At 49.1% G+C, this 25675-nt stretch overlaps 1 protein-coding gene across 3 annotated transcripts in view; it reads right to left on the bottom strand.

Annotated features, from left to right (window-relative positions):
- Positions 1-12057: 12057 nt before the first annotated feature.
- Positions 12058-25675, bottom strand: part of LOC137306598 (semaphorin-4B-like) — a 33666-nt gene continuing 20048 nt past the window's right edge. For all 3 annotated transcript variants that reach the window (XM_067975895.1, XM_067975896.1, XM_067975897.1), the window contains 8 exons: positions 24081-24214; positions 23117-23286; positions 20237-20387; positions 18693-18882; positions 17427-17542; positions 15300-15460; positions 14515-14618; positions 12058-13987 (listed from right to left, as the gene is read on the bottom strand). In XM_067975895.1, coding sequence (XP_067831996.1) covers positions 13287-13987; positions 14515-14618; positions 15300-15460; positions 17427-17542; positions 18693-18882; positions 20237-20387; positions 23117-23286; positions 24081-24214 — 1727 coding nt within the window. In that variant the 3' untranslated portion in view covers positions 12058-13286. The remainder of the gene's footprint in view (positions 13988-14514; positions 14619-15299; positions 15461-17426; positions 17543-18692; positions 18883-20236; positions 20388-23116; positions 23287-24080; positions 24215-25675) is intronic.

Below are 25675 nucleotides of genomic sequence, written 5' to 3'. Positions count from 1 at the left end.
ATGGAGGCTGCAATGCTGGGATCACACAGCTGCTCCTTGTGCAAAAGAGGGAATCATAAAATCATAACAAGTTACTGCACAGAAGGAGGCCATTCGGCCCATCGTGTCCGTGCCAGCCGGAAAAGAGCCACCCAGCCGAATCCCACTTTCCAGCTCTTGGTCCGTAGCCCTGTAGGTCACGGCTCTTCAGGTGCACATCCAGGTACTTTTTAAATGAGTTGAGGGTTTCTGCCTCTCCCACCCTCTCAGGCAGAGAGTTCCAGACCCCCACCACCCTCTGGGGGAAAAAAATTCTCCTCAGCTCCCCTCTAATCCTTCTACCAATTACTTTAAATCTATGCCCCCTGGTTATTGACCTCTCCGCTAAGGGAAATAGGTCCTCCCTATCCACACTATCTAGTCCTGTCATCATTTTATACACCTCAATTAAATCTCCCCTCAGCCTCCTCTGTTCCATAGAAAACAACCCCAGCCTATCCAATCTTTTCTCATAGCTAAAATTCTCCAGCCCTGGCAACATCCTCGTAAATCTCCTCTGCACCCTCTCTAGTGCAATCACATCTTTCCTGTAATGTGGTGACCAGAACTGTACGCAGTACTCAAGCTGTGGCCTAACTAGTGTTTGATACAGTTCCAGCATAACCTCCCTGCTCTTATATTCATGTGGTGAATGACACGTAACTTTCGCCCCTGCGAGGGCAAGATCGAGCTCGGCTGTGATTCCCCCCCCTCGGTTAAATAGTCGCTGCCTGAATTCACACATGAGGCGATGGCAAGATGCTGGGTGGGGCAGAGAGACGGGAGCCCCCCGGGGAATCTATACCTCTATATGATTAAGGCGTCAGCCGTGCCTCAGTTGGCAGCACTCACACCTCCGAGTCAGATGTTCCTGGGTTCATAGACCCCACTCCAGAGACGTTAAGCACAAAATCAAGGCTGAGACTCCCAGTGCAGTACTGAGGGAGCGCCACACTGTCGCAGGTGCCGTCTTTCAAGTGAGACGTTAAACCGAGGCCCCATCCACCCCTCTCAGGTGGATGTAAAAGATCCCACAGCTGCTGTTTCAAAGAAGAGCAGGGGGGGAGTTCTCCCCGGTGTCCTGGGGCCATTATTTATCCCTCAACCAACATCACTGAAAAAAAAACAGATGTTCTGGTCATTTTCACATCGCTGTTTGTGGGATCTTGCTGTGCGCAAAAGCGGCAGCTGCCTTTCGTACATTGCAACAGTGATTACACTTCGCAAAAAAAGTGCTTCATTGGCTGTAAAGCGCTTTGGGACGCCCTGAGGTCGTGAAAGGTGCGATATCAGCGCTAGTCCTTTTGCGAGTCAGCACCTTCAGGGCAGAGATGGGTTTAAATCAGAGCACACCTCCAACAAAGGAGAGAAAACACCAACTATCTTTCTCACTGCACCTCACAACAAACACTGCGGGGTCGGGTGACCGACGGCGGAGTTTGAAACCCCCGGCAGGCCTGTTCAGTCTGCCTATCCGTTAACCCCGTCATTATGTGGAAAAGAATTCTATACTGTTTTGTCCCAATTGTTTTATGGCACGACATGAGACGTCAACAAATCAGCCTGCGATGATTGCTTGACAGCAGCAATAAACATCACACTTCATCTTGGATGGACAGCACAGGTCCTTCTCCCATCGACACCCCCCCTCTCCCCGCCACCGCCCCTCCGGTGGCCACGCGGAATTTATAACAGGCTGCGAAATGGGCCCATCAATCTTTGACTAATTGTCCTTAGGTTCCTGCTTGTCTGTCAGACTGAGTAATGCAACTCCCGTCTTTTCTCCCCTAACGAGCCGGCAGTTTTTAGTGCTGCTCTATCCCGCTGCCCACCCCACGGCCTCCGCCCCCCCCCCTCGAGACTTCTCGCAAACATTCTGATAACGCAAAATAAAAGAAAGCTGCCGCGTCTGGAAACCAGCAGCGCCGGCAGCCATTTTGGATTTCTGCCGTCACTCAGGGTTTGATCGACAGAAGCAAACAGTCAAACAGGGCAGTACTTTTTTGATAGCTCTGCACTTTGACGGCAAGAGACATCGTCCGAAATGCATCGACCATCTTTATCCAGAAAGGCATTGCTTCTTTGTCGTTATGTAGGCAAACGCAGCAGCCATTTTGCGCACAGCAAAATCCCACGCACAGAAAGTGACCGTTTAATCTGGTGTCAGCCGTGGCTCAGAGGGTAGCACTCTCTCTCCCCCCCGCCTCTGAGTCAGAAGGTCGTGGGCTCGAGCCCCACTCCAGAGACTTGAGCCCGTAATCCAGGCTGACGCTCCCAGTGCCGGTACTGAGGGGAACGCTGCACTGTCGGAGGTGCCGTCTTTTGGATGAGATGTTAAACAGAGGCCCCGTCAGCCCCTCGCAGGCGGACGTGAAAGATCCCACGGCCGCTATTTCGAAGAGGAGCAGGGGGGAGTTCTCCCCGGTGTCCCTGGGGCCAATATTTATCCCTCAACCAACATCACTAAAAAAACAGATTATCTGGTCATTATCACATTGCTGCTTGTGGGATCTTGCTGTGCGCAAATTGGCTGCCACGTTCCCTACATTACAACAGTGACCGCACTTCACAAAGTACTTCATTGGCTGTAGAGCACTTTGGGACGTCCTGAGGTTTTGTGCTCAAGTCTCTGGAGCGGGGACTTGAAGCTATGAACTTCAGACTCGGAGGCGAGAACGTTACCCACTGACACCAGAGGACAGCTGGTGCCCATGGACTCCGAACCCCAGTGAGAGGCAGCGCCTTTGGGGCATAAAGGGGTGGGGGGTGGGTAGAGATAAATAATTCGGGAGCTCTATTAAAGACAGTTGATGTAGCGAAGGGCTCAGCTCCTCCGGTGGCGTGCTGAGCCTCGCTGGGCACAGAACAGGACCAGGGTCAATGAATCGGAGTGTGGAGTGACATCTCCTTCTGCACAAACCAAGGCCCTTCAGCCAAGGGCTGCGCTGTATGTGGTGCTGCTGCCCCCTGCTGGGAGTACCCTGATGCCACTGAGATGCAGGAATCCCAGTAAATCCTGGGGGTGAGGCTCGCAATCACCAGCAGGTCTGGCCCGGGAGGTTCCCCATCACAAAAATACATTTAAACTGGAAGTCATCGCATGGGCCGAGGGGCTTTAATGTATACGGCTCCCTCCTCTTCCTCATCCTCCTTTCCTCGACTCTCTTTCCTCGCCGAGAAGTCTCCAGCTAGTGCTGTGTGAAAGTCTCACTGATTCCTGTGAAGGACGATGATCCTAGCCTGTGCAGGCTAGGGGTCCACCCTGCAGAACTCAGCTGTTTGATACACCCCCTAATCTTTCTCTACTTCTTATCTCCATCTCTCTTCACTACTGTCTTGCTGCGTGATTTCCACATCTGTTAAACGCAGGATGACACACAGGCTGGGGTGTTATACCCGTGCTGTACCTGCCCTGGGAGTGTTTGACGGGACAGTGTAGAGGGAGCTTTACTCTGTATCTAACCCTGTACCTGCCCTGGGAGTGTTTGATGGGACAGTGTAGAGGGAGCTTTACTCTGTATCTAACACTGTACCTGCCCTGGGAGTGTTTGATGGGACAGTGTAGAGGGAGCTTTACTCTGTATCTAACCCTGTACCTGCCCTGGGAGTGTTTGATGGGACAATGTAGAGGGAGCTTTACTCTGTATCTAACCCTGTACCTGCCCTGGGAGTGTTTGATGGGATAGTGTAGAGGGAGCTTTACTCTGTATCTAACCCTGTACCTGCCCTGGGAGTGTTTGATGGGACAGTGTAGAGGGAGCTTTACTCTGTATCTAACCCTGTACCTGCCCTGGGAGTGTTTGATGGGACAATGTAGAGGGAGCTTTACTCTGTATCTAACCCTGTACCTGCCCTGGGAGTGTTTGATGGGACAGTGTAGAGGGAGCTTTACTCTGTATCTAACCTGTGCTGTACCTGCCCTGGGAGTGTTTGATGGGATAGTGTAGAGGGAGCTTTACTCTGTATCTAACCCTGTACCTGCCCTGGGAGTGTTTGATGGGACAGTGTAGAGGGAGCTTTACTCTGTATCTAACCCTGTACCTGCCCTGGGAGTGTTTGATGGGACAGTGTAGAGGGAGCTTTACTCTGTATCTAACCTGTGCTGTACCTGCCCCAGGAGTGTTTGATGGGACAGTGTAGAGGGAGCTTTACTCTGTATCTAACCCGTGCTGTACCTGCCCTGGGAGTGTTTGATGGGACAGTGTAGAGGGAGCTTTACTCTGTATCTAACCCTGTACCTGCCCTGGGAGTGTTTGATGGGACAGTGTAGAGGGAGCTTTACTCTGTATCTAACCCATGCTGTACCTGTCCTGGGAGTGTTTGATGGGACGGTGTAGAGGGAGCTTTACTCTGTATCTAACCCATGCTGTACCTGTCCTGGGAGTGTTTGATGGGACAGTGTAGAGGGAGCTTTATTCTGTATCTAACCCCGTGCTGTACCTGTCCTGGGAGTGTTTGATGGGACAGTGTAGAGGGAGCTTTACTCTATATCTAACTCGTGCTGGACTTGCTCTGGGAGCGTTTGATAGGACAGTGTAAAGGGAGCTTTACTCTGTATCTAACCCGTGCATTTAATCCTTTTTGAAAACGTACCAAATCACTTTAGAATGGTGGAGGGAGGGAGGGGCGAGTTCCTTTGCTCCCTATTTCTCATGAATTACAAGGCGCCTCTTGCATATCGCTGTTGATGATTTCACTATAAATGGGGAGGAGAGCAAGTCTCCGCAGTAACTGACAGTGTGAGCATTGATGAGGTTCAGAATCAAAGTGCTGGGGAAAGTCTCTCTAACTCAGAGCAGCAGACTGAGTAGGTAATGCAACACCAGGATGGGAGGCAAGACTCCCTAACTATTCAAAGCCCTCGGGCTCTTACTGTGAAGAGGAAATCATGATGTGGAGATGCCGGTGATGGACTGGGGTTGACAATTGTAAACAATTTTACAACACCAAGTTATAGTCCAGCAATTTTATTTTAAATTCACAAGCTTTCGGAAGCTTCCTCCTTCCTCAGGTAAATGTTTGTAAACAATTTTACAACACCAAGTTATAGTCCAGCAATTTTATTTTAAATTCACAAGTAAATGTTTACCTGAGGAAGGAGGAAGCCTCCGAAAGCTTGTGAATTTAAAATAAAATTGCTGGACTATAACTTGGTGTTGTAAAATTGTTTACAAGAGGAAATCAGAAATCATTGGCTATAGTTGTCACCACCTGTGAGGTGATTCGGACGAGCTGGGCTAAAGCTGTCACTCACACTGGCCTCTTAGCAACAACTGAGAGATAAGGCCCCAAAATCACTAGGCTGAGACCATTATTCTCTGTGTGTCTCTCTCCCTCTCACTTTCTCTCTGCTTCTCTCATTGTGTTTAATGCCGCCTTTCTATCTCTCAGGATCTTTATGTTTCTTATTTTCTCTGGCTCTCTTCTCTTATTCTCTGTCTTTCCGACTCTGCTTCTGTCTCTGTCTTTATCTCAGTCTGTTTATATTACTCTCTATTCTCTCCCTTTTTCTCTCTCTTTCAGTCTCTATTTCTCTCTCTTTATCTCTAATTCTCTCCGCCTCTTTCTCCCTCTATTTCTTCTGGTCTCTCTTTCTCTTCCTGTCCCTTTCTCTCCATCTCTTTCCCTCTCCCTGTACCCAATCTCAGAAAGGGAATGGCAGTCTACGAACGTGGCTTTGTGCTGACGGATTATTAAGAGTCCTCGCTTTGGTTCCCTGCTCAGGAATGGTGCTGGGTAAGTGATCGCTCCCACAACCCCCCCCCCCCCCATATCCTCATTCATTTTACAGGATGTGTTTTATGCTCTTCCCCCTTCACTCGGGTTGTAATCTCCAGCTGGGCCTGCGGTGTTGCTGAGGCGCTGGAGTCGGACTGACTGATTTTAGTTAATTGCAGCTGAATTATGAATCAGCCCTGAACGTACCACGGACGAGTTCTGTATTTGTAATGCCAATCGCAAATCGTGGCAGGAGAGACGAAAGACAGCAGGACCATTTGGTTATACTGGACCGTTGGACAGGGGGTTATTATAGAGAATGGACTGCAGGGCAGAGGGAGTCTCACTATCAGGGACCCCTCTAATAGAGGGAGTCTCACTATCAGGGACCCCTCTAATAGAGGGAGTCTCACTATCAGGGACCCCTCTAATAGAGGGAATCTCACTATCAGGGACCCCTCTAATAGAGGGAGTCTCACTATCAGGGACCCCTCTAATAGAGGGAGTCTCACTATCAGGGACCCCTCTAATAGAGGGAGTCTCACTATCAGGGACCCCTCTAATAGAGGGAGTCTCACTATCAGGGACCCCTCTAATAGAGGGAGTCTCACTATCAGGGACCCCTCTAATAGAGGGAGTCTCACTATCAGGGACCCCTCTAATAGAAGGAGTCTCATATTAAGGGACCCCTCTAATAGAGGGAGTTTCAGTATCAGGGGCCCCTTTAATAGAGGGATTCTCGATATCAGGGACCCCTCTAATAGAGGGAGTCTCAGTATTAGGGATCCTTTAATGGAAGGATTCTCAAGATCACGGACCCCTTTAATAGAGGGATTCTCACTATCAGGAACCCTTTAATCGAGGGAGTCTCACTGTCAGGGACCCTTTAATTGAGGGAGTCTCACTGTCAGGGACCCTTTAATAGAGGAAGTCTCACTGTTAGGGACCCTTTAATAGAGAGACTCCCACTGTCGGGGACCCTTTAATTGAGGGAGTCTCACTGTCAGGGACCCTTTAATAGAGGGACTCTCACTGTCAGGGACCCTTTAATTAAGGGACTCTCACTGTCAGGGACCCTTTAATTGAGGGAGTCCCACTGTCAGGGACCCTTTAATAGAGGGACTCTCACTGTCAGGGACCCTTTAATTGAGGGAGTCTCACTGTCAGGGACCCTTTAATTGAGGGAGTCTCACTGTCAGGGACCCTTTAATAGAGGGAGTCCCACTGGCAGGGACCCTTTAATTGAGGGAGTCTCACTGTCAGGGACCCCTCTAATAGAGGGACTCTCACTGTCAGGGACCCTTTAATTGAGGGAGTCTCACTGTCAGGGACCCTTTAATAGAGGGAGTCTCACTGTCAGGGACCCTTTAATTGAGGGAGTCTCACTGTCAGGGACCCTTTAATAGAGGAAGTCTCACTGTCAGGGACCCTTTAATTGAGGGAGTCTCACTGTCAGGGACCCTTTAATAGAGGGAGTCTCACTGTCAGGGACCCTTTAATTGAGGGAGTCACACTGTCAGGGACCCTTTAATTGAGGGACTCTCACTGTCAGGGACCCTTTAATTGAGGGAGTCTCACTGTCAGGGACCCTTTAATTAAGGGACTCTCACTGTCAGGGACCCTTTAATTGAGGGAGTCTCACTGTCAGGGACCCTTTAATTGAGGGAGTCTCACTGTCAGGGACCCTTTAATTGAGGGAGTCTCACTGTCAGGGACCCTTTAATAGAGGGAGTCCCACTGGCAGGGACCCTTTAATAGAGGGAGTCCCACTGTCAGGGACCCTTTAATTGAGGGAGTCTCACTGTCAGGGACCCTTTAATTGAGGGAGTCTCACTGTCAGGGACCCTTTAATAGAGGGAGTCCCACTGTCAGGGACCCTTCAATTGAGGGACTCTCACTGGCAGGGACCCTTTAATAGAGGGACTCTCACTGGCAGGGACCCTTTAATTGAGGGAGTCTCACTGTCAGGGACCCTTTAATAGAGGGACTCCCACTGCCAGGGACCCTTTAATTGAGGGAGTCTCACTGTCAGGGACCCTTTAATTGAGGGAGTCTCACTATCGCGATCTTTTTTTTTTATTCGTTCATGGGATGTGGGCGTCGCTGGCAAGGCCGGCATTTATTGCCCATCCCTAATTGCCCTTGAGAAGGTGGTGGTGAGCCGCCTTCTTGAACCGCTGCAGTCCGTGTGGTGACGGTTCTCCCACAGTGCTGTTAGGGAGGGTGTTCCAGGATTTTGACCCAGCGACAATGAAGGAACGGCGATATATTTCCAAGTCGGGATGGTGTGTGACTTGGAGGGGAACGTGCAGGTGGTGTTGTTCCCATGCGCCTGCTGCCCTTGTCCTTCTAGGTGGTAGAGGTCGCGGGTTTGGGAGGTGCTGTCGAAGAAGCCTTGGCGAGTTGCTGCAGTGCATCCTGTGGATGGTACACACTGCAGCCACAGTGCACCGGTGGTGAAGGGAGTGAATGTTTAGGGTGGTGGATGGGGTGCCAATCAAGCGGGCTGCTTTATCTTGGATGGTGTCGAGCTTCTTGAGTGTTGTTGGAGCTGCACTCATCCAGGCAAGTGGAGAGTATTCCATCACACTCCTGACTTGTGCCTTGTAGATGGTGGAAAGGCTTTGGGGAGTCAGGAGGTGAGTCACTCGCCGCAGAATACCCAGCCTCTGACCTGCTCTCGTAGCCACAGTATTTATATGGCTGGTCCAATTAAGTTTCTGGTCAATGGTGACCCCCAGGATGTTGATGGTGGGGGATTTGGCGATGGTAATGCCGTTGAATGTCAAAGGGAGGTGGTTAGACTCTCTCTTGTTGGAGATGGTCATTGCCTGGCACTTATCTGGCGCGAATGTTACTTGCCACTTATGAGCCCAAGCCTGGATGTTGTCCAGGTCTTGCTGCATGCGGGCACGGACTGCTTCATTATCTGAGGGGTTGCGAATGGAACTGAACACTGTGCAGTCATCAGCGAACATCCCCATTTCTGACCTTATGATGGAGGGAAGGTCATTGATGAAGCAGCTGAAGATGGTTGGGCCTAGGACACTGCCCTGAGAGAGCTGAGACTGTGCAGCCTTGCAATGATTTACTTCACACGTTGATAAGAACAGCAGCTGTGCTGAACGTCAAGATGAGTAGATAAGCTGGAACAGGCTGTCAGTGCTGGGTGGCTGTGGTGCAGACTGTGCCAGACGTGCACCCAGCCCCAGAAACACAGACAGCCGACTTCCCCATCCCCAGGCCTCACGATAAAACGCCAATGTACCCCCAACTCCTGTTAGATATTCGCCTGTCTCCCATTAATACTGACGCCATGTAAATATACATCACCTAAGAAAGACTTGCACCTCAGGATGTCCCAAAGCGCTTTACAGCCAATGAAGCACTTTTTGAAGTGCAGTCACTGTTGCAATGCAGGAAACACGGCAGCCAATTTGCGCACAGCAAGATCCCACAAACCGCAATGAGATAATGATCAGATAATCTGTATTTAGTGATGTTCATTGAGTGATAAATATTAGCCCAGAACACTGATGGGAACTCCCCCTGCTCTTCTTCCAATAGTGTCCGTGGGATCTTTTACAACCACCTGAGATGGCAGTCAGGGCCTCTGTTTAACATCTCACCCGAAGGACGGCACCTCCAACAGTGCAGCGCTCCCTCAGTGCCGGCACTGGGAGTGTCAGCCTGGATTACAGGCTCAAGTCTCTGGAATGGGGGGGCGGGGGGGGCTCGAACCCACGACCTTTCTGACTCAGAGGTGAGAGAGCTACTCACTGAGCCACAGCTGGCACCGAAGAGCCAGGCCATTCAGACTGGGAGCGAGTGAGGCTCCATCCTCAGCCTGTGCTGAGTTAGCAGAGGTTGGGGCTACGCCGTGTCCCTGGACTAGAGAAGAATCGGTCAGGGTTCTTGCACCTCACTGCTACCCAGTGACCTCCGGTCTTTGGGCGAGGGCTTGGTTGCGATGCTCCCTGTGGTGGAATATCCCACCGACACTCACTGTCTGGGCTCACGCAACAAGAATGGCCACTTAGGTAAAGTGCCCATGGCAACCGGTCCCCAGCACCTTTAGAGAGAGGAAGAGGGGAGAGGCTGAGGAGGTCGTGGCCACCCTACGTGCAGATATGGGCGCCAATCACGCGATGCCAGCGGGTAATCAACCACGACCTCCTGCCATCTGCCCCCTGCGTGCGCCCCTCCCAGCAGGGAGCACAGGGAGGTGGGGGGGAGTGGAATCAGCTCGTTAATCCATGGGCAGCTGACACAGTGTCACACGGGCTGTCTCACAACTTACATTTCCACTGAATGCTTCTCGGGAACGGAGAGTGAAATAATTCACCTTGTGTTCGTGACTTGTGCTTAGAACTTTCAAAACCAGAGGACGTGTGTCAGGGACAGCGCTGTCTGTGAGCACCAGGTCTATCTATCAAATCTCGTCTGTCTGGGTTGCGGCCTGCTGCCGCTATTTGTATCTCGTAAGTGAGTAGGGGATTTCTGATGCTCACACACACACACACACACGCTGCTCTGTCTACGGTTGGACATCAAGGCTCCCACAGGAGACTGCAAAAAGAATAAACAAAGCCCTCATGTTTTCTGGCCCTGCCCCTCTGTCCTGTCAACTTTCAGTAAAAGTTTAGACTTGATTCCGTGGATCTCTACTGAAACAGAGAGAGACAAAGAAAGAAAAGCAGAGAGAGAGAGACAGAGGCAGAGAGAGAGAAAGAAAAGGAAAGAAAGTCGAGGGACACAGAGAACAGGAGAGAAAGAGAAAGACATAGGAGAGGCAGAAATGGAGACAAAGAAAGATGGAGCCAGGAGGAGAGACAGATAGAGGGGGGAAAGACAGAAACAGGAGGAGAGAGAGATAGACACAGACAGGGGAAGGACAGACAGTGGCAGGGCAGGGACAACAGGAGAGACAGAGACAGAGGCAGTTACAGACATCTTCACATGGTCCTCAGTACTGTGGATGTGCAGTGGAGGCCCAATCCTGAGGTCTGCAAATAAGAACCAACCCAGCCCTTCCTGCCTACCTCCTTGGTGGGGAGGAGGAGAGGGGAGGGAAGGGGAGGAGAAAGGGGGGCCTGTTATGGAACGACACGGGCAGAGAGCTGGGAGCTGATCTCTGGGACGATCCTCTTGGGCAGGAACGATGTGAGGCAAGGGGGCAAAGGCAAGAAATGATCTCTCTTTCAACGGCAGCATTCTGTGCGAACCGCGGGAATTCCCCGGGGGGGAGTTCTTCTCCGGCTCTGATTGGAAGACTGCAATTTCGTTGTTGCTAAATTTTAGAATTGACATCAAGTCGCAGTCTGCCTCACGCTGCTGGAGTCTCTCAGCGATGGAAAGATGTCAACCCTGCCCTCGTGTAGTGTGTCTGCGGCTGATTCCTGGCGAGCAATGCAATATCAGCTGCTCACACCCATCAGGTCAGTACGGCCAGCATTTTCATCTCCTTTCCCACGGAATAGAGTGACACACCCCTCGATGTCACTACACTTCTGCATTTCCCAATGTACAGGGGGTCACGAAGCCCACTCTGGGGGTGTCAGTAAGTTACCATGTGCTACAATGGTTTGATGCGTGAAGCCCTTGGAAGAAGCGAATGTGGAAAGACGTTCCATTGTAAGTTGCAGCTTGCATGTGTGCCCTGCTGATTAGATGCAATGGAAAAGCTGTCAGGCAGTGTGAGGGCTTGGCATGGCCAAGCAGTAAATATGGAACAGGTTGAGAGGCAGCATTTTGTGCCATGTGCCCTCCACCTGGTACAGGCTACTGCTGGGTAGTCTTACCTGGTCAGGTCTCCTCCACCTGTTCCTGGGCCCTGCAGCTACCCTACGCAGCACGGGCTCCCCAGCTCCAGCCAGGCAAGCTGCGCTGACTGCCAGCTTGTGAGATGGATGCCCTAGAGTGCCAAATAGGGCGACCCACCTCACATCAGCAGCTCCACTTCCCCAGCCACCAAACAGGGGTCGGGCGCTCCCCCTGCTCTGCCACTTGCCGTCGCACTAGGTTTGCCGTCATTTGCTTTTTCATACGAAGATACAAAAAATGACGAATAGGAAAAAAAAAAGAAAGAACGTTCATTTCTACAGCGCCTTTCACGACCTCAGGACGTCCCAAAGCACTTTACAGCCAATGAAGCACTTTTGAAATGTAGTCACTGTTGTAATGTAGGAAACGCGGCGGCCAATTTGCGCACAGCAAGATCCCACAAACAGCAATGTGGTAATGGCCCAGATCATCTGTTTTAGTGATGTTGGTTGAGGGATAAATATTGACCAGACATTGAATATTGGTACAGACATTGAAGACATTCACAAGATTTTAATACAATGATGCTTTTGCAGAAACATTCCTCTTTGATCAAGCTGCGTTCGAAACGAGCACAGATTAAGTTCCATTACGTTTACAAAAATACTTGGGTCTTATCCCACACAATCACAAGTGAAAAAAAGACACTAACAGAAAGAGTCTCTCCCTACACAGTGCCGCACTCAGCCAACCCTCCTGCTCCCCTGCCTGGGTGACTGTACAGAATGCTGACTAAAATGTCACATTTGCAACACACAGCTGCCCGGGAGGCCCAGGACTCTGGGGATAAATCCAACCTCCAGCCCATTGATTTCCAAATACTTGTTCTTGTCTACAATCCCTCCGTGGCCTGGCTCGGCAGACTCCTCCAGTCCTGTCCTCTGTCACGCCCTCCATCCTGTGGGTCGACTGGGCCTGGCCCCCTCCCTCAGCTTCAGCCACCTTGCCCGTGCGCTCCGCGAGCTCCTGCCCCTAACCTTCTCCCAAATCCTGCCCGGAAACTGATCTCTCTGGGACACCTCACTGCGAAGGGTGCGCGAGGTGTTCCAAGCTGCTTGGTCCTCTCGGGAATTGTCATTTCTCCGATTCCCCCCCACCTTTTTATATCTACTTTGGCATCTCTCGTAGTTAAACCACCGAGCAAGGAGGAAAAGCAACCATTGGTTTCTAACCGGGCCCACCATGTATTGGTTCCTAGTGTGGGAGGAGGGGCAAGGGGGAGCACATGTTCCTCTCAAATCATTTTGGCGTGGATCATGTCCTCTTTTCCCTTCCCTACTTGGAAATTTCCCCTGACATCCCTCCCCAACTCAGCATTCGTTATGGGACAGCAACGCACCCCATTTGATGCGCTGCTTTCTCACCAAGTCTAGACAGGTATTGGATGGCAGGCGGTCACGTTATGGACTCCAAAAACCGACACCAAAAACATACAAGAGCGTAAAACTCCAACACACAGGTCCCTGAGCGAGAAGATTGTTACAAAAAGAACACATTTTCCACATTATGGTGACATCCCGCACAAGCGCGGCACGAGAAATCTACAAAAACAAAAACGAAAATCGTCGAGGGTGCAGAGCGCGGCCCCCTAGGTTGGGGAACACTGGGGCGGGGGGGGGTAACTCGCCCCGAGTTGTACTCCCTTATGCCCCTCGCTCATTCCTCAATCATATGGCATCACTCTCCTCCTTGAAAGCGCAGAGTTCAGTAACTGGCATCACCTTCTCCTAGATGTCCACTTTCGTCTGAGCGTTGGGTTGTGCGATGCCTTTGAGGGAGTCCGAGCTAGCTGCGGTTTCGGCCTTGACCTCCGAAGGATCCTCCTGCTCTTTGTAGGCTGGGCTCGTGCCATGCTCTTTGAACTGCAGGTTCTGGTAGCTTCCATTGCCGACCGGGTCTTTGTTCAAAGGCATGGTCTCGTAATGGCTCTCACTTACCACAACATTCCCTGGCTGAGGTGAACCGCCCTCTTGCACTTTCCCCTTTGACCTCAGCCTGCCACAGTGACCGTACAGAGCCCAACCAACCACCACCAGGGCAAACAATGCAAAGAGAACGCTCACCAGCACCAGCTCGCTCCAGTAGGTCTTCACTTCGTCCGTGTGAACCTGCTGGCCTCCATTAGCCGAAAACAAAATGGTTTCCTTGTTTCTCGAGCTGGGACCTTCCACAGGACCGTCAATAATTTTAAGGATGAAACTCACCAACAATGCCTTGGGCTGGTTTTCCGTGGCCCAGCACTCCCACCGGCCCTGCCGCCCGGCGGTGGCAACAAACGTGAGGCTCTCAGGCTGGCTGTTCAACTCTGACGCCAGCACAACTCCTCCATTGTGTGTCCAGCTTATTTGGGCCAGGTCTGACTTAGCTTCACAGGACAGGGTCACAAAGGAGTTTGCATGGACAACCTTCTCAAGAGGGATTACGGGACCTACAAAAATAAATAAATAAATAAATAAACATGGGAAAATAAACTGCAAACTCTCCACATTCCACCATGAAACTGCACACCTGTATTTACTAGTTGGAGCTCATGTTTTAAATCTTTTCTCCACCTCTCCCATCCCCTCCTTTGACTCCCGCTGGGGTACAGGTTCCACAGGCACTGGTCACCCTACAGAATATCCCTCAAGCCTTCATGGATGAGGCTAAACAGCAAGTGTTTGCAGGCTGTCTAGCTGTGGGTGCAGCACAGCCAATCCTGTCCTCACCTGAGGTCGACATGCAAACTTTCCAGGAACAGTCACTGGACAGTGATGAGGAAGGGGAACTCTGGCTGATTTCCCCTCTCCCTGACACTGAGGCCAACTCTGGTTCACTAGATCAGCTAACGCAGCACTGACCAGGGATGGAACCAGGGATCTTCCTGGTTTACAGGGCTCAGTACCACACACACACTGATTCAGGTTTCCTTGCCAATGGCCTGTTTCTTTAAGTCAAATTGGATATTAATCAAACCTTTAGGGCTTCCATTTGGTACAAACATTCTCGGTCTTGCCTTCACCGGGGGTGAACAGACAGTAGCTGCATCTGCGTTCTCAATGTCCTGAATCCATTCGTCCCTTCAAAAGAAGAATTGATTTCAGATAGAGTGTGTCTTAAATATTGGCCTAAAAAGTGTTAGCGCAGAGAGATCGAGGGCTCGGGGGAAAGAAATAGAAAGAGGCACACTGGCGTATACACTCAGTTACAGAGACAAAGAAAGACAGTGAAAGAGAGATAGTGTCAGAGGTATAGACTGAGGGACAGAACAAAGTTAGAGAGACAGATAGAGAGAGAAGGACCGAAAGTGAGAGATGGGCAGAAAGACTGAAAGTGAGAGATAGACAGAATGTGAGAGAGTGAGAGAAAGACAAAGAAACACACTGATCCAGAGAGTAACCTTGAGAGAGGAAAAGATGGCGAGAGACGAAGAGGAAGACACAGAGACATGACTCAGCCTGGTTGCTGAAAGGGTTATGCCCACAGGACAGAGTGATGAATATTACTATCATTCGCGAAGCCACTGTGACACCTTTAACACACAGAGCTCTGATTCGGAGTCACAGCAGAGTCCAACGCTGGGTGACACAGTGACACAGGGCCTAGTCCCAGCCTCAGACCCACTGCCAGCACGACTGTGCACCATCCTCGACCTGCGGCAGGTTGAGCCGTGGCGGGTTGGGCCGTGACGGGTTGGGCCGTGACGGGTTGGGCTGTGACACATGGTCGATGTTGCTGCCCAGCGCCTTTGCTGTACTCACATATTGGGTTGCCATCTCGTCTCCTTGCAGGCCAGGTCCTTTTGGTCCCAGGCACAGTAGGGGTCTCTGGATAACACACACTCCCCGCAGCTCTGGTAAGCAGTGCAGTTAGAGACGGGCACCTGCAGCACTCCTGTCGACGATCCAATGTAGAGAACCCCCTATAATAAAACACAAAACACAGAGAGTGTTGGGACAGTCCTTGGAGTGAACACTAGAACCAGGGACTCTTCACTAAAATCCAACTCGTTAATCCTCATCCCACCCTGTCCTGGAGCAGGTGCTTCCTGGTTTCACATCTCATTCTCTCTCTCAATTGCATACATTACAAGACCATGCCAATCTTTAGAGGTGCACCAGAAGTTATACACAGAGTAAAGCTCCCTCTACACTGTCCCATCAAACACTCCCAGGGCAGGTGCAGCACGGGTTAGATACAGAGTAAAGCTCCCTCTACACTGTCCCATCAAACACTCCCAGGGCAGGTGCAGCACGGGTTAGATACAGAGTAAAGCTCCCTCTACACTGTCCCATCAAACACTCCCAGGGCAGGTACAGCACGGGTTAGATACAGAGTAAAGCTCCCTCTACACTGTCCCATCAAACACTCCCAGGGCAGGTACAGCACGGGTTAGATACAGAGTAAAGCTCCCTCTACACTGTCCCATCAAACACTCCCAGGGCAGGTACAGCACGGGTTAGATACAGAGTAAAGCTCCCTCCACACTGTCCCGTCAAACACTCCCAGGGCAGGTACAGCACGGGTTAGATACAGAGTAAAGCTCCCTCTACACTGTCCCATCAAACACTCCCAGGGCAGGTACAGCACGGGTTAGATACAGAGTAAAGCTCCCTCTACACTGTCCAGTCTTGATGTGTGAGCCCAGATAGTGAGCGTTTTCAGGCTATTCGACTGTTGTGGTTGTCAAATCCAAGCCCAATGCTGTGGTCACCCACTGCTCACACACACACACTCACTTGCCAGCAGGGGGTCACTGGATTGGGATTAGGAGGGGGATCCCTGGCTGACATTTCCCTAGTCAGGGGCGCTGAGGTGAACTGTAGCACCCCGACTTTCCAATCGGTCACTTTCTACGGCACAACCTGTCCCGCGGTTAGAGTCATAGAGTCATAGGGTTATACAGCACGGATAGAGGCCCTTCGGCCCATCGTGTCCGCGCCGGCCATCAAGCCCTGTCTACTCTAATCCCATATTCCAGCATTTGGTCCGTAGCCTTGTATGCTATGGCATTTCAAGTGCTCATCCAAATGCTTCTTGAATGTTGTGAGGGTTCCTGCCTCCACAACCCTTTCAGACAGTGAGTTCCAGACTCCAACCACCCTCTGGGTGAAAAAGTTCTTTCTCAAATCCCCTCTAAACCTCCCGCCTTTTACCTTGAATCTATGTCCCCTTGTTATAGAACCCTCAACGAAGGGAAAAAGCTCCTTAGTATCCATCCTATCTGTGCCCCTCATAATTTTGTACACCTCAATCATGTCCCCCCACAGCCTCCTCTGCTCCAAGGAAAACAAACCCAATCTTCCCAGTCCCTCTTCATAGCTGAAGCGCTCCAGCCCTGGTAACATCCTGGTGAATCTCCTCTGCACCCTCTCCAAAGCGATCACATCCTTCCTGTAGTGTGGCGACCAGAACTGCACACAGTACTCCAGCTGTGGCCTAACCAGTGTTTTATACAGCTCCATCATAACCTCCTTGCTCTTATATTCTATGCCTCGGCTAATAAAGGCAAGTATCCCATATGCCTTCTTTACCACCTTATCTACCTGTTCCGCCGCCTTCAGGGATCTGTGAACTTGCACACCAAGATCCCTCTGACCCTCTGTCTTGCCTAGGGTCCTCCCATTCATTGTGTATTCCCTTGCCTTGTTAGTCCCTCCAAAGTGCATCACCTCGCACTTTTCCGGGTTAAATTCCATTTGCCACTGTTCCGCCCATCTGACCAACCCATCTATATCGTCCTGCAGACTGAGGCTATCCTCCTCGCTATTTACCACCCTACCAATTTTTGTATTATCAGCGAACTTACTGATCATACCTTTTACATTCATATCCAAGTCTCTGCCCACAAACTGAGAGAGGGGGGAAGTGGAAGATAGGACACTCACCTTCTCAGGAGAGAGTAGGAGGCTGTGTACCAGCTGCGGGGTTGGGAACAGCTGGATCTCCTCGATGATGTAAGAGGCATTATTCACCCGTAGGGCCTTGTGCAAGAGACCACGGTCTGGTGAAGAAGGAGAACAAGGTCAAATAGGCAGGGCATTTCGGTGATTTCTTCTCCGCTTTATCTGACTCCCTTCACCCCCGCACTGACTCGCTCCCTCAAATGTTTTATGGCCTGTTGCCGTCCCCTAGTACCTCAAAAGAATGACTGTTGATCTTGTTTCAACCAGACACCAAGTGTCAACAGGCTACGGCACCGGAAAGGGTGGGGGGGCTCACAGCTCAACCTTGTCCTCAACCAACATCAACACATCAGGAGGCTTTACTCTGTATCTAACCCGTGCTGTACCTGCCCTGGGAGTGTTTGATGGGACAGTGTAGAGGGAGCTTTACTCTGTACCTAACCCGTGTTGTACCTGCCCTGGGAGTGTTTGATGGGACAGTGTAGAGGGAGCTTTACTCTGTATCTAACCCTGTACCTGCCCTGGGAGTGTTTGATGGGACAGTGTAGAGGGAGCTTTACTCTGTATCTAACCCGTGCTGTACCTGCCCTGGGAGTGTTTGATGGGACAGTGTAGAGGGAGCTTTACTCTGTATCTAACCCGTGCTGTACCTGCCCTGGGAGTGTTTGATGGGACAGTGTAGAGGGAGCTTTACTCTGTATCTAATCCCCTGTACCTGCCCTGGGAGTGTTTGATGGGACAGTGTAGAGGGAGCTTTACTCTGTATCTAACCCGTGCTGTACCTGCCCTGGGAGTGTTTGATGGGACAGTGTAGAGGGAGCTTTACTCTGTATCTAACCCGTGCTGTACCTGCCCTGGGAGTGTTTGATGGGACAGTGTAGAGGGAGCTTTACTCTGTACCTAACCCGTGCTGTACCTGCCCTGGGAGTGTTTGATGGGACAGTGTAGAGGGAGCTTTACTCTGTGCCTAACCCGTGCTGTACCTGCCCTGGGAGTGTTTGATGGGACAGTGTAGAGGGAGCTTTACTCTGTATCTAACCCGTGCTGTACCTGCCCTGGGAGTGTTTGATGGGACAGTGTAGAGGGAGCTTTACTCTGTATCTAACCCGTGCTGTACCTGCCCTGGGAGTGCTGATTGCTGGCATCCCCTGGCACTAACATCCCTACCATGATGAGCACAAAAGAAATAAATGCAACTGTGAACGATTTGCTGGTTTATGCTGCAGTATCTCAGAGACATGTCCCTACCTGTGATGAGGAACATTATGCGGTGCCTCATTGTGTTGAGTGACTGGACATGGTCCACCACGATCTTCACATACATCTCATTCCTCCTGACCAGCTGTGGTTGCCGTTCAATGGGATGCACCGCTCCATCCATTAGGAAAAGGTCTTTGACGAGGTTGAGAGTCGCATCCATTGAGGGTTTCGTGTTACACTGCAGGAACCAGGGACACACAGGAATGAGGTGAGGAAGGAGGACGCCCGAGGAGCTGACTCAATGCCAACTCAGCTGTGAGAAGAATGGAAGCAGAATTCCTTCTCCCCCCCTGTATCCAACGGCTCCTCTACCTGACCTGGGAGTGATTCCTTCCCCAACCCCCAGTTTCTCCCTCGCGCTGGGGTCTGGGTTCCACCGGCAGCAACTGTTCGCCCGTACCTTGCCCAAGTGGGCATCCTTCAGCTGGGATTCGGAGTGCTGACAGGCTATTCAACTGTGAGGGCATCACATATCATCTCCACCCGCGCCCGCACTTTCCAGCAGGGGTCACTTGGCAGTGAACAGGAGCAGGAATCTTGTCTGATTCTCGCCAATGAACATTGAGGCCAGGCGTAACCCTCGCTCTCCAATTGGAAATCTATGTGGGTTCTGGTTTTCAAGCCCAGCCTTCACAGGCACCTCACCCCCCAAGAAAAATCACTGGCAGCAGCCCCTGGGTATGTTCCAGGAGGGCAGCATTGGAGTGGGCAATGGGGGAGGGGGGCGGAGATCGCCAGGAATGTGGAGATGGGAGAAGCACTCCTGCTCCTCCTTGCTCCGCAGAAAAGTTGCTTTTTTAATGAAGAATACTGAGCTGCCCCGGCCCATCCCACAAAGGGTTCCTTTGACAGGCATCAGACCCCTAAGTAACATTTTCAAGCGGCCTAATGCTGGTTTTAGGAAGCTGCCCGGGACGCCTAGAAAATCGGCCCCAGAAATTCAGCAGTGGAACCAGTGTCTGCACAGGCCGCCAGTCCCACTGCTAAATTGGTATGATTTGCACCCATTTTACGCCTGAAAAATGGGCGCAATACATACCAATTTCTACCCCTGCCTATAAAGATTTTGAGTCTGTCACACTCCAGGTGTCACACTTGAAAGTGGCAAAAATGTAACAGTAAAGAGATAGAATGCCAGTCACTTCATGTTGGTCTCTCCTGATCCTGCAGCCAGGAGTTTATAAGCATCCGCCTAGCTGCAAAGTCTCCTCCTCAACAGCAAATAGCCTCTAATTGATCTCAGAACGTCCTTATTTATAGCAGCTGGACTTTGTGAACATAAAGCGACAGGTCAGGTGAAACACTGCAGTGCCTTAGCATCAAAGTAATACACTGCGTGTTACACAGTATAACACTCGTGTCTTTATAAAGCAATATAGCCTCCAAGTTAGTGGGAGCTGAGGCCACGGGAGGTCCAATTAAATGTGAATATATGTACACAAAATATTGTGATTCTAATTAAAATTTACAGATCAGTGCCTCATTATTTATTTGAAAGGATGAGTTCTTCTATTGAAATGAAATGTACTCACAGCCCCAGGCCTGGGCTCCAATAAGTCACCAGTATATGTTGACCAGCTCTGCGTCTCTCTGTTCAGTATTTTGTACTGTCCATTAAACACCTTTCGAACGTCGCGTAAAGAAAAGGCACAGACTGCAGAGCTGCCAGAACTGCCACGGAACCTAGAAAGCAACAATTGGCATGGATAACACTGAGGAAAGAAAACTAGGGGACTGAAAGTTAGGAATAAGAAGACCATTCTGGGGAACCTTTTCACCCAAGGGGTAATTGAGTTGGGGAATAAGTTACCAGGGAAGGATAATGAAGCGCACAGTATAAATGGAGACAGTTAGTTGTGTTCCTTGCCCTGCGCTCTGAAATTTTCTTCCTAAACCCTTCTGCTTTGTCATATTTTACCCTATCCTAAAAAATCAGTCAAATTCTCCTTATTCCATGGTTTTGTGAAATGTTTTGGGATGTTTCACTATGATAAACGCACCATATAAGTGGATATTGGGGGTGAGATATTGGATGCTGAGTGTTGATGGATATTTTTGGGTGTAGGATATTATTGGGTGTAGGATATTATTGGGTGTAGGATATTATTGGGTGTGGGATATTATTGGGTGTAGGATATTATTGGGTGTAGGATATGATTGGGTGTAGGATATTATTGGGTATAGGATATTATTGGGTGTAGGATATTATTGGGTGCTGTTCGATATTATAGGGTGTAGGATATTTTTGGGTGTTGTTGGATATTATTGGGTGTGGGATATTATTGGGTGTAGGATATGATTGGGTGTAGGATATTATTGGGTGCTGTTCGATATTATTGGGTGTAGGATATTATTGGGTGTAGGATATGATTGGGTGTAGGATATTATTGGGTATAGGATATTATTGGGTGTAGGATATTATTGGGTGTAGGATATTATTGGGTGCTGTTCGATATTATAGGGTGTAGGATATTTTTGGGTGTTGTTGGATATTATTGGGTGTGGGATATTATTGGGTGTAGCATATGATTGGGTGTAGGATATTATTGGGTGCAGTATATTATTGGGTGTAGGATATTATTGGTTGTAGGATATAATTGGGTGTAGGATATTATTGGGTATTGGATATTATTGGGTGTAGGATATGATTGGGTGTCAGATATTATTGGGTATAGGACATTATTGGATATAGGATATTATTGGTTGTTGGATATAATTGGGTGTAGGATATTATTGGCTATTGGATACTATTGGGTGTTGGATATTATTGGGTGTAAGATATTATTGGGTGTAGGATATTATTGGGTGTAGGATATTATTGGGTGTAGGATATTATTGGGTGTAGGATATCATTGAGCACTGTTCAGTGTTGGACTATTTTGGGTATTGATTGTTTTTGAGTGTTGAATGTCTTGCTGTGTTGGTTGTTGTTGGTTGTTAATTATTGGTGTTGATGACAAAAGAGAAGAGACTGAGGGATATGTTGAGAATGTGGGGTTTATCTATAGGAAATGGATGGGCTTGAAGAGCTTAATGGCCTGGTCATGTTTCTAAAGTTATACAAAGTCATATCAAGCTCAATGCGACTTCCACACTTACAATAATTACAGTGTTTGCCAGATAAAACTGAAAAAAGCCACAAAATTAAAAAGGAAATTAAGTCTTCAATGAATAAACATATTAATAAAATATTGCTTCTCAAATCAGAGGTCACAGGGCTTTCACAAATTAATTTAAAATACCCAACATCCAGGAGCCAACAACTCACAACATCCAACAACACCCAACATACAACACACAACGGCCAGCATACAACACCTAACATATAACACGCAACACCCACAAACACCTACCCATCACCCAACACACAACATTCAACATACAACACCAACAACCAACCTACAACAACCAACATACAACACCCAACGACCAACATTCAACACTCAACATACAACACCAACAACCAACCTACAACAACCAACATACAACACCAACAACCAACCTACAACAACCAACATACAACACCCAACGACCAACATTCAACACTCAACATACAACACCAACAACCAACCTACAACAACCAACATACAACACCAACAACCAACCTACAACACCCAACATACAACACCCAACAACCAACATTCAACACCCAACATTCAACACCCAATATACAACATTCATAGGAACATAGGAACAGGTAGGCCATTCAGCCCCTCGTGTCTGCTCTGCCATTTGATAAGATCATGGCTGATCTGTGATCGAACTCCATATACCCGCCTTTGGCCCATATCCCTTAATACCTTTGGTTGCCAAAAAGCTAGCATCAATTGCCATTTGCGGAAGAGAGTTCCAAACTTCTACCACCCAACATACAACACCCAACAACCAATATTCAACACCCAACAACCAACATACAACACCCAACATACAACACCCAACATACAACACGCAACATTCAACACCCAACAACCAACATACAACACCCAACATTCAACACCCAACATACAACACCCAACATACAACACGCAACAACCAACATTCAACACTCAACATACAACATCCAACATTCAACACCCAACATACAACACCCAACGTACAACACCCAACATTCAACACCCAACATACAACACCCAACATACAACACCCAACAACCAACATTCAACACCCAACAACCAACATACAACACCCAACATTCAACACCCAACATACAACACGCAACAACCAACATTCAACACTCAACATACAACATCCAACATTCAACACTCAACATACAACACCCAACATACAACATTCAACAACCAATATTCAACACCCAACAACCAATATTCAACACTCAACATACAACACCCGACAACACATAACATCCAACAACACACAACATCCAACATGTACTGATTTGGTTTTTGACATACCACTGCGAGCTAAAGACTCCATAGAACACTGGATCCTCCTCATCCTCAGAAACAAACACATCCTGCAGTATGTTGAATGGGAATTGGTCTTCGGGGAGGTAACACAATATCTGAGCCTTGAGGAAGGTGGACCACCGTTTCTGCAGCACCCGCATTCCACCAACGTCGTTCTGTGTCAAGAAGGCAAGTCCTTTTAGTTTATGCTGACTTAAAAAGCCTTAAAACCTTTTACATTATGATTTTCCACATTGGTTTTCCGAATCTCTCATTTTCTCTCTCTCTCGCCCTCCATCTCTTGCACTGCGTTCTCTTTCTCTCTTCCAAATCTTTTTTTCACTCCCTCCACTCCTGAGGACACTGAGCATGATTTGAAAGCTACTGGCAGTGGACCTGGGATTCAGTGGGCAGCAGTGGCAGTCCTCAACCAGATGGCCATCCTTGAGTAAGCCCAGCCAGGGAGCGTCAGAACAGTATTCAACCATAAGGGGCAATTACAGTTGAACCCAACCCTGTGCTCACCTGATGTATTAGTGATGCCTTGGATAGGAATATAGAAATAGGAGGAGGCCATTCAGCCCCTCGAGCCTGTTCCGCCATTCGATTAGATCATGGCTGATCTGTATCTTGACTAAATGTATTCACTTTGGTTCCGTAACCCTTAATACCTCCAACAGCTTTTTGGGGGAGAGAGTTCCAGATTTCCACTACCCTTCGTGTGAAGAACTGCTTCAGCCCTGATATCACCCCTGAACGGCCTTGCTCTAATTTTAAGGTTATGCTCCCTTGTTCTGGACTCTCTCCCACCAGAGGAAATAGTTTCTCTCTATCCAGTGCCCAGTGCGAACATCCCTCAGCTTAATGAGCGCAAACATTTACATAAAAGGTTTTTTAAAGAATCCACAGGGGTCATGGGCTGAGCCACGTTCGGGGTGGGGGGGGAAGCCGTTTCTGCGCGTCTCCTCACCTTACACACTCGTGCCACCAAAGACACACTCATCTTCTGTAAAAAGTCCGACTTGCTTCTGGTCTCAGTGAAAAAGAAGTAGATTTTGTCGCCCTCGCTCTCTGGCACGAAAGTGGACCCCACAAACATCGGATCTGAAGGAAGAGACTTGTTGGGAGTAACCGGCGGGAGATGGGAAGTTTTACCTCTCTGGTACAATCCATCCCGAGAACATTTTGTCATTCCCAAGAGGAAGACTCTGCAAGTGTCCTGATTCCCAGGGAGTGCAACATATTCCCAAGGCTGGGAGTCCCAGGAATTGTGAGTCGCTTCTCACGGCCCAAGTTTCGACAGAATGGCCTGGAATTTCCTCGGAGCTGCTCCCGCCCTGCCCGTTCGTTCCGCTGGAAACCGTTCCGCCGGAGTTACAGTGGCAGAGTGGGAGCAGCTCCGAGGAAATTTTCCACCAATGAGTCATTGCCAAGAGACCCAGAATCCTGAGCGTGCTGATGAAATCTCACACAAATACGGTTCCCTACAAGGTTTCTGATCAAAGAGGTTAAAACAAAGAACTTGTATTTCTATCGTGTCTTTCACGACCTCAGGACATCCCAAAGCGCTTTACAGCCAATGGAGTACTTCTGAAGTGCAGTCACTGTTGTAATGTAGAGAAACGTGGCAGGCAATTTGCGCACAGCAAGCTCCCACAAACAGCAATGAGATAATGAGCAGGTAATCTGTTCCAGCGACGTTGAGGGATAAATATTGGCCAGGACACCAGGGAGAACTGCCCTACGCTTCTGCAAATAGTGCTATAGGATCTTTTACTAGGGTAGAGGGATCCTCAGTTTAACATCTCATCCAAAAGACAGCATCTTTGACAATGCAGCCCTGGGAGTGTCAGCCTGGATTTTGTGCTCAAGTCTCTGGAATGGGACTATGAACCCACAACCTTCTGACTTAGGGGAAAGAGTGCTACGTACTTGGCCACAGCTGACACCAAGAGGGCACCAGGCCAATCACAATACAAACACTGAGGGACTGTTGGGCACTTTAATTCCACTGTAAATTTTGACTGGGGTGGCATTTTTCAGGTAAATTTACGCCTCAAACTCTGCCCTCCAAACATTCCACAGAATCACAGTCACTATATTCTCGCGGGCTGGGTGCAGAATCAATCCGCTCCTGATGTAAAAATAAATTTGGAAATTTTTAAGAAAGAAACACTGTGAGGAAAGGATTAATCTGACTGTCCTAAAGTCTGCTAATGTTATACTGCTATTGATTTCTCTTTATATTGTAGTAATAGTAACCGTCAGCCTTTGCCTGTTAAGCAGGGAAATATAAGTCAATTTAGAAGCAGTGACCACTGAACTGCTGAACTAAGACTGGCCTAAAAGCAATAGTCAATTTAGTCACTTCAGTAAACCGAATTAAAAGACATGCTTCATATGTTTCAGAGAACTCTTAAAAAGTTAGTTCTGCAGAAGGAAACATCTGCGAATACATCATTCCTTCCAGAAACAGGAAATTGGGATGGAATGGTACAGCTTTATAATTAGAAGTCTCACTTGGATTAACAATTTTATGTAACCAAAGTCGGGTGAGGACAGGAC

Source organism: Heptranchias perlo, chromosome 44, assembly GCF_035084215.1.
Source record: "Heptranchias perlo isolate sHepPer1 chromosome 44, sHepPer1.hap1, whole genome shotgun sequence".
NCBI lineage: Eukaryota > Metazoa > Chordata > Chondrichthyes > Hexanchiformes > Hexanchidae > Heptranchias > Heptranchias perlo.
This window is presented reverse-complemented; position numbering and strand designations above follow the sequence as displayed.